This window comes from Gossypium hirsutum, chromosome D04 (assembly GCF_007990345.1).
Source record: "Gossypium hirsutum isolate 1008001.06 chromosome D04, Gossypium_hirsutum_v2.1, whole genome shotgun sequence".
Lineage (NCBI taxonomy): Eukaryota > Viridiplantae > Streptophyta > Magnoliopsida > Malvales > Malvaceae > Gossypium > Gossypium hirsutum.
Window position 1 is genome coordinate 11380718 of NC_053440.1, and position 10007 is coordinate 11390724.

The window sequence follows — 10007 nt, forward strand, 5'->3', positions numbered from 1 at the left end:
TGAAAAGATAGGGTATTGTGTTCGTAGAAATCAGACTCAGGTCAGTTTTAATTTGGCAGTGCACAAGCCGAAGACTAGAAGTCTTCTAGCTTCGAGATAAGCCGGTGGCGGGCTTTGGCAAAGAAGACGTGGTGGAAATATGAGTTAATGTGGAGATTTGTGGAGTTATGCCTCGCATTTTTTTGGCTTTTTTTCCAGTTAAACTCTGTTTTTAGTTTCCCATTTAAACTCTAATTAGTGTGGGTTATTTTAATATTATTTGACCTATGAATTTAGCCTATAAATAGACCATTTTTCCACCCTAGAAAAATAACTCATTACACATTTAGGTATTAGCTTTTACAAGCTTTCAGAGAATTTTGTGTTTATGTTTTGAGAGTTATTATTTTGAGTTTTGGGGTTTAATTTTATCTCCATATTTGTACTCTTTGTTTTTGCCGTTATAGTAAAATCATCTTTACCCATGATTTTTTATCCTCTTTGGAGGGATTTTTCTACATAAAATATTTGTGTTCGATCTTTTCAATTTCTTCGTTATTTTACTTGTTTGTTGCTTAATATAGTTTATTCGTAACAAATACATGAATTAAATTCCAAATTTATGAAAAGTATTGAGACTTATAACATACTTTAACCTAAAATGAAGAATAAGAGAGTGATGCATAAATGGAGAGCATAAGACACTTAAAATCTCATGACTCAAGTAGAAATAGTAAGTTTTAGGGTTTCAAAATTTTACATTATTTGATTTCGTGGTTTGTTGGGAACTCGAAAGTAAGAGAGTGCTTATATGAAGCATTGAAGAGAATAATATGGATAAAATATAAGGTAGAGAAAAACTAGATGTGTTTGGAAAGAAAGAAACTGGGTTGTGGATTTTTTTTTTTCAAAAGGAAATTTTTTGAAGGAAATTTTAGAATCCTTTTGATGATTTTAGTATAAAATTTGAGTAAATTTTTATTTGGTATATGTATTTTTTTATTATATTAATTTATTATTTTATATAAAATACGATGTAATTTATATATGGTATTATATTTTTTGAAAATATTTATGTATTTTTATAAATTTTTTGAATTTTTTAAAATTAAAATTTATTATTTTATATATTCCGAAAGTTTTAAAAGTTAGAGAAGTAAAAAAAGCAAAGGGTAGTTGAGTGAATGAAAAGAAATTCACCATGGCCCGTCTTTCAATTAAGGGGGGAAAATTAGTTCCTCACTTATTTACCATCTCTTTTCCTATTAGTTTTTACTCCATTCAACAATATATCATTGCATGCTTTAAAGGAACCCCAAACCAGAAACCCGAGCTCAAATCTCTTACTCTCGGATTGTTGGTTTCTTTAAAGTTCCTTAACTCATCTCAGAGTTTAGTGTTTCATTGTTGGGTTTTCTTTCAATGGGACCAATTAGAGGTTTCAAGAGAAGAAAGAAAACAGCAGACAAGAAAGTGGTTGACCACAATGTCTTCTCTTCTTCTTTGGAGTCTCAACTTCAGCCTTTGGATTGGTGGGATGACTTCTCTAAAAGGATTTCAGGTTATTACAGTACCATTCCTTTTTTCTCAACAGTTCCTATTGTTTAAGCATTTGATTTTTGATATCTTCAGTTTTTATACTTTTTGTTATGGTGATTACAAGGGCTGTTATTGGTTTTACTTTATGTTCGATGAAATTTCATGACTTGGATCCGAATAGGTTTCTTTTGATTTGGTTGAATTTGTAATAATATGTCTGGTTTACATTATTTGCAAGTTTGAACTTTGAAAATGCCTTTATATATTCGATATTTTTTTGCATTTTCTAGATTGTTTGCATTGCTAGGCATTGGGTTATCTTTTACATTCCGTCGGTGCCTGTTTCCTATGCAGTTTCAACGAGGTAATTTGTTGGGTTTTGTGTTTTAAACTGTTTCTGATAAAATTTCAGATTTATAACATGGGTTAAAATTATAGATTTAGTGAGTAAATTGATGTTTTGTGGTAGTTTGGATATGTTGTTCTTAGTAAATATTACTTGATAAGTTGGCACAACATGAGTACACAAAGTTTTTTCTATGTTTTCTTACGTATTTAGAGGGTCCTTATTAAGGGTCATAGTAAGGTACTCATGTCTACTGCATGTGAAAATATGGGTACAAGGCTTGATAACTTGTGTCTACGGTCATACTTCTTATATCCATGTCTGGTTATATGGTAGGCACGATTTCTGGACATGTGTGCTTTAAGAAAAATGAACAGTCGGAGCAACATAGATCATGTCCACATTTTTATTGTCATCAGAATAGGATCCTGTATCAGTATTACCATTTTATCAGCTGGGTGAGAGTTGAATTTGACCCTAACAAATTGATCCTGAATTTTGGCGTGTGCATCTAGAAACACTTGTCAATCGGTCTCCCCAGCTCGTTTTTACTTGTTTTACCCCCTTATGCTTAAAGAAATTTGAGAAAGTCCTGGATTAACTTCTTTTTTTTGGGAGTTACAGAACATATGTTATAGATGTTCCTTGCATGTAAGGATGTTTGTTTCTTGAGATGAGCTGTTGCCATGTTCAAATGATTTCGTATTACAGAACATCTTGTTGTTTTAGATTTAAAACTGGTTGTTTGCTTGAAGTAGTCAATGAAGTGTTCTACAAAGATGGAATGACCTTACACACATTTCAATCATCTTAAAACTAGGGAGATTCAGCTGTATAGATAGAGTGGTCTTAGAGAAACCATAATGACAAACAATTTGCTTTAAGACATGACATTAAACGAAGTTTAAGAGCCAGGCAGAGCTAGAGGTTGGGTAAATCGCATTGCTGTGGCATAGTTTGGCTTTTCAAAGTAGGTTCTACCAATAATTGCTGAAATGTTACGAAATTAATGGTTTCTTAGACTTTAATGGGATTTTTGCCTATCAATGTTGGTTCTGACAGCAAAGACTGCTTGCATTGATCTTACCTGATCATACACATTGTGCTCAGAACTTGACCTTCAATATGAAATTTCAATATATGTGGTACTTTTGCACTTATGTATCGACAACAAAAACAGCTTGTACAATGATTTAGTTATCATCAATTTCTCTTAGTCGCTAACATGCTTTAAAATTCTTGGTTGTTAACAAGAAGAGAACTTGAGGATAGACTGGAAATCAATTAGAACATTGTGAATTATCTGATTAATCTCAGCATGTTTGATGAAAACATAACAAGTATGTGCAGTTCAATCTTGTTTTGAAAATTTTCCTTCGGGGCATGTGATTTTGTTTAAATTCAATAGTCCGAATACAATGTCATTGATACACAGTGAGCCTTGTTGTGATTGGAATAACAGATTTTTGGTGGCTTGGCATTGTAAAACAGTAATGTCGAGGCTGATATGTTGTTAGTGATTGAGTTTCAAAAGTTAATGATCTTACACTGATATAACCTTGTTTTCATGTCACCTTTTAGGTCCTTTATCTCAATCAAAAGGTTCGAGAAGTTTTGAATCAATTTTCAGAATTTCAAAGAAGACATTCAACTACATATGTTCCTTGGTAAAGGAAGATATGATGGCTCGGCAATCAAGCTACACTGATATAAACGGCAAGCCTTTGTCTCTAAATGATCAAGTAGCTGTCGCCCTTAGAAGGCTTAGCTCAGGTGAATCGTTATCGGTCATCGGTGATACTTTTGGGATGAATCAGTCAACTGTTTCACAAATAACCTGGCGGTTTGTGGAAGCAATGGAGGAAAAAGGGCTGCACCATCTCACTTGGCCTTCAACAGAAGCAGAGATGGAGCAGATAAAGTCTAAGTTCGAGAAAATCCGGGGGCTTCCTAATTGCTGCGGGGCAATAGATATTACACATGTTGTTATGACTCTACCTACAATGGACCCGTCAAATAACGTCTGGTTTGACCGAGAGAAGAACTACAGCATGGTTTTGCAGGCAGTTGTCGACCCGGAAATGAGACTTCGTGATGTGATTGCTGGTTGGCCTGGAAGTTTAAGCGATGCCGTTGTCCTCCGGAGCTCAGGTTTCTTCAGACTTTCTGAAGAAGGAAAACGACTAACTGGTAAGAAGCTAAACATTTCAGAAGGAATGGAAATAGGAGAATACATAATAGGGGATGCTGGCTTTCCGCTATTGCCGTGGCTCTTAACTCCGTATCAAGGGAAAGGCCTTTCGGATCTCCAAATCGAGTTCAATAAAAGACATGCTGCAACCAGAATGGTCGCGCAGATGGCTCTGGCGAGGCTCAAGGAGATGTGGAGAATAATACACGGGGTAATGTGGATGCCTGATAAGAACAGATTGCCAAGAATTGTTCTTGTCTGCTGCTTGTTACACAATATTCTTATTGATATGGAGGACGAGGTTTTCGATGATATGTCATTATCCCATCACCACGATACTGGTTATCGTCGACAAAATTGTGAATATTTTGACCAGTCCGCCATGATCATGAGAGATAAACTCTCTCTCTACATAACTGGAAAGTTGCTATCTTGAAACAATCTTTTGGCTGTCCCTCCGCATTGTATTCTTGATTTCTACACTCAGAAAAACTGATTGTCCGACATAGTTGTAATGCATGTAACAGTTATGTAGCTTGACCACGAACGAAATGAGTCCCGTGGTATTAGTTTCCATTCATTTGCCTTTGGTAGTTGAACAATTTGGACTAATATTTGGAGCAGCTTATCTATTTTCATTTTTGACAGTATAGGTTGTTTGATGTTATCTGGTGTTCTCCACATCAGCTGCCGGATTCTATATTACTCGCACTCGGGAGTAAATGTTGGATATAGATTTGTGTTTAGCATGAGTGTTTTTTAAAAGATTTTTCATATAATTAAAGTATTAATGGACAGTCATATTGTCTTGGACACCATATCAAATGCAATTACTTGAAAAGGAAATAAAGAATTTTCTGGAAGTTAAGATGGACAACTTTTGCCTTCGGTTCGTGAATCAGGGTGCAAGGAGATGCCTTTCAGGAGATGACTGTGAAGGAATTAGGCATTTGTTCTGGACCAGGACAACTCTATATCTATCTATATATATTTAGCATATCAGCATATGGTCGTTCTTTGGGTTTTTTTTATTGGAGCTTCTAATGTCCTTATAGTTTTTTTTTTGTCAAGCACTATTGACGCATTTTGAATGGCTGCTCATACAATTTCTTTTGTTAATTTCATTACTTTTTTTCATTTGATTTTTTTAGTTGGTTTTTCGTTTGACACACCAAACAAATTCAAATTAGATCTAAGAATTAAAAATGGCAGCAATTAAAACAAGTAATAAAAGATATAAAAATAACAAAGAATCTAAATTAAAGATTAGAAACAATTCAATAAGAAAAAAAAACAAAATAAAATAGATGGAAAAGATGAAAAGTGGCGTGAAGTGTTTAGGAGTCTTTTAAACCAGATAAATCTACAACCTCTTCAAACTACTTTAATTTTCCCTCCAACAAAGAAAAATTTGGCAAGAAAAAGTTTGAAAATGATCCGATCATTAAAAATCTTCTTAAACAAAACTCAAGAGAAATTGTTGAAGAGAAAAACTCAAAGAAGATGCTTTGAATGAATAATAAATTATCTAAATTGAAGATGCTTTTATATAAATTAACTAAGTATGTCCAAATAAAACTCTCAAGTATATTGAAACTCTAATTAATCTAATTTAAACTAAATTTTTTTATTAACATAAAACTCTTAAATAACTTAAAATACTTAAATGATCCAAAATTCAAAAATCAAATCTAATATGATTTAAACTCGAATTAAAAGTCCGAAACTTATAATTTTCGTAATAATCACATTCAAAAATTCTGCTTGCGCAGTATTTACTAAAAAGATCATAACTTAAGATATCGAACTCGAAATCAAGTGATTCAAAGTGTGTTTCGAAACTAAAAGATAAATCTTCGAATGCTATATAGACATCTCAACCCAAAAATATCTAAATCCTATCAAAAAATCCTCACAAATCAACTAATTTTCCAAACTTAAAAATTGACAACTTCAATAAATGATATTTAATAAATTTATCTCATTTATCATCTTGTATTTAAGCTATAGCATATACTTTGCTGCATCGGCCTATGAACTTAATATCACACTTGTCTATACATAAATTTTGTTGTTAATAAATAATATATATAAATTTTGATGTGAATAAATAATTGAAGCATAGATAAAAATATTAATCCTTTAAATAAAGAAATTAACTTTTTACGTAAAAAAGTAATTTTTTTCCTGAAAGAGTGCAAGTACATTGATAAGTGGTGTTTGGTAATTTTCAAGTTTAAGATTTTAATAAGATGTGATTAATGAAAATGTGAATGAAACTAATGCATTGTTTACATAAAGTGTGACTTTAATGTGGAAATTCAATATCCTAAACCTTATCCTTAGATTTTCAAATGAAAATAAAATTAAAAGAGCAAATGAAAAAAGAATTCACAAGTAGAATTAAAATGATAATATGTATTTAATTTATTTATTAAATTTTAAATATATTAAGGGGATCTATGTAATTATCTTAATTTCTTGATTTCAATAACAAAATAGTCACTCAATTTTCAACTCAGTCACTCAACTTTCAAAAAATAATAAATCAGTTACTAACGTTATCGAAAAGTAACAAATCAATCACCTATTAACAGTTTCTGTTACAGGCCTAACAGGACAGGTGATGTGGCCAATTAACTTTCCACGTTGGACAAAGAGCCAAATGGTTTAAGGTTTGAACAAATTTAGGGAAAAGATAGATTGGGATTAAGGAAAAAAAAAGAATCGATTGGGATTAAGGAGAAGAAAAGAAAATCGATTAGGATTAATATTTTAGGGTTTAGTGTTGGATGATTGAAGGGTTAAAACTTTCAAGTAAGAGTAAGATTGAACGATTGAAGGTTGAAGGATAGATATTTTGGGTTTCGAGTTTAGGGAGAAAAGAATGCAACAAATGATATTAGTGGTTAGGGTTTAGGGCCACAATGGTTAATAGAAGAGAAGCAACCAATGTTGTTGCATCCACTGTAACGGGTAAATTTCTTTGTTGGTTTATGATTTTTTGGATTTAAGGGGATTTGAGTTTAGGTTTTTTTGGATTTCTTTGTTGAAAATGTTGCATTTGCATGGGGTTTATGCAATGTGTATGCTTATTGTTTGTATTAAAGTGTATGGCAGATTTTGATTTTTTGGTTATTAAAGTGTATGGCGGGTTTGGATTGTTCTAAAGTTATTATCTGCTATGTGCATACAAATAGCTTTAGGAAATAGATAAACTAATTCATATTTGTATGACTACTTATATCAAGCTTCTTTAGGTTCAAATATGACAAATAAGTTCCTAATTGTCAAGAACATTTTTTAAATGTTGATTCAAATATGATTATTGTTTGTATCAAAGTGTATGACAGATTTGGATTTTTATAAAGATATTGTGTGCCTTGTGCATACAGATATCCTTAGGAAAGAGACAAATCAATTCCTATTTTTATGACCAACAATATCAAGCTTATTTGGATTTAAATATGACAAATTAGTTCCTAGTTGTTAAAAATATTTTTTAAATGTTGATTATGATTATTGTTTGCTATGCGCATGGTAGAAATGGATTTGTTTGTATTAAAGTGTATGACATGTGCATGATAGAAATGGATTTATTTGTTTTAAAGTGTTTGTTTATTGTACATGTCAGAAATTGATTTTTTTTTAATTTTTGGTATTAAAGTGTTTGGTTATTATCTGCCATTGCCTAGGTTGTATTAAAATGTTTGGTTATTGTCTGTCACTGCCTTCATTGATAAATTTGTTTGGAAGGTTTACTTGATTATGAATTTAATAAGAGTGAAGAATAATTGTCTGATTTTGATGTGTCTAATAGTGATGATTCTGAAACATTAAATAATGTTGGAATGAATGTAAGAGATAAGGTTAGGGTTAATCTAGATGGCTTAAACATGGATGATATAGAAGTAAAGGAACTGTCTGATAGTGATGATTCTAAAACCTTAAATAGTGCACATGAATCTGACTCAGATGGCCAAAATTGGCTTGAGTTCATCTTAAAAAGTGACATGAATAATTCAAAACTTAAGGTTGGATTGTTATTTTTGACCAAAGACAGTCTAGAAGAAGCTGTTAAGCAGTATGGTAGGCTGAATAGTTATTTATTAAGTTCCCAATAAATTATCAAAAGAGGTTAAAGGCAATTTACAAGTCAAATTGTTCTTGGTACATATGGGTCTCTAGACTACACCCTAATGCCAAGACTTGGCAAATTAGGAGTTTAGACTCCAACCATACTTGTTCTAAGGTCTATAAAAATAAGAATATAACCTCAACTTGGCTAGCTCAACATTATAAAGACAAGTTCATTGTTGATCCTGATTATTCTTTGACATCATTGCAACAAGATGTCAAAAGAGATTTCCTTTGCCTTGCCTCACTAACCAAATGTAGGAGGCTAAACTTAGGGCAGTGGATTTACTTGAAGGAGGTTATAAGGCACAATATGAGAAGATATATGAGCATCTGTTGGAGGTTAGGACCCAAAATGTTGGAACAACAACAATCTGTTATCTGGATAACAGGTTGTTTCAAAGGATGTCTGTTTGTCTGCAGGCATGCAAAGATGAGTATAAGGTTGGTTGTAGGAGGATAATAGGTTTAGATGTATGTTTCTTGAAGGGCTACTTTGGTGGCTACCTACTAGAAGCTGCTAGGATAGATGTAAATAATGGGCTTTATCCTATTTCATATGCTGCTGTTGAAAGTGAAAATCAAGCATCATGGTGCTGGTTCTTGGAGTTGCTCACATTGGACTTGGAAATTATAGACTCATATCAGATATCTTTCATGTCTGATAATTAAAAGGTAAAACTCTATTTGTTTCTTTTGTTGTATGCTTTTTTTGTTTAGAATGTATGCCAAAGAATTAAATTGTTTATGTTCTATTTACAGTGACTAGTAGAAGCAATATCCATGTTGTTTCCTAATGCAAAAACATGACATTGTGTTAGACACCTACATGCCAATTTCAAGAAAGTTGGTTTCAAAATAAAGGAATTGGAAGATTTGCTGTAACACCCCTTACCCGAGACCGTCTCCGGAATCGAGTACGAGATGTCATCCAATTTAACTTACCGATTCGGAGCATAAATATTTGCTTTTAAAATTAAATTCACTGTTCATAACAACACTGTCCACCTGCGCAACTGTCACTAATTTAATTATAACTTGAGTTACGAAACTCAAAATTTAAATCCGTAAATTTTCCGTGAAACTAGACTCATATTCCTACTTATCATAAAAGTTTCAGAATTTTTGACTTAGCACATTAGTACAGTTTATTCATTAAAGTATCCCCTGTTTCACAGCTCGACAGATCTGACCTCTTGGCGCTAAAAATCAAATATCTAATTGTACAGAATTCATATAAGGTTACCATTAATTTATTTTGAAAATAGACTCACTAAGGAATCTAAACATATAAATTATGACCTATAATTATTTCTGTACAATTTATAATGATTTTCTAAAGTTAGAACAGGGGACTTCAAAAAACCATTCTGACCCTGTCTCACTAAAATTTAAATATCTCAAAATATAAAATTCCTTTGCCTACATCGTTTCTTTCATGTAAAAATAGACTTGATAAGCTTTAATTCTATATATCATTCACCCTCTAATTCCATTTCTACTATTTATGGTGATTTTTCACATTCACGTCACTGCTGCTGTCAAAGAAACTGCTTCTTTGAATTAGTTACCATTTAAACATACATAACTCCAAAACATATTCTTTAATAACTACTTCAATAGCTAACATTAGCCATATCATTTGGACATGCTCAAAATGATTAAGACTCTATACATGCCATAGTTTAAACATTTTGAAAAGCACATAATACCGAGATGGTTATGATAGTGTGATACGAGCTCCGACGGTCCACTATTCGATCAAGTTCAAATCACTATAAAACAAAGGAAAGAAAGAGATGTGTAAGCTATAAA

The 10007-nt window shown here is 32.2% G+C and overlaps 1 protein-coding gene across 1 annotated transcript; it reads left to right on the plus strand.

Annotated features, from left to right (window-relative positions):
• Positions 1-1149: 1149 nt before the first annotated feature.
• LOC107925974 (protein ALP1-like) lies at positions 1150-4702 on the plus strand. The gene is made up of 2 exons (XM_016856745.2): positions 1150-1540; positions 3446-4702. The coding sequence occupies exons 1-2, from the start codon at positions 1402-1404 to the stop codon at positions 4489-4491; spliced, it is 1185 nt and encodes a 394-aa protein (XP_016712234.1). The 5' UTR covers positions 1150-1401; the 3' UTR covers positions 4492-4702.
• The last annotated feature ends 5305 nt before the right edge of the window (positions 4703-10007 follow it).

Bases quoted from the DNA above. Each gene is read 5' to 3' on its own strand.
- LOC107925974 (XM_016856745.2), top strand. From the start codon at position 1,402: ATGGGACCAATTAGAGGTTTCAAGAGAAGAAAGAAAACAGCAGACAAG. The intron at 1,541-3,445 runs GTTATTACAGTA...GTCACCTTTTAG, and splicing joins CTTCTCTAAAAGGATTTCAG to GTCCTTTATCTCAATCAAAA.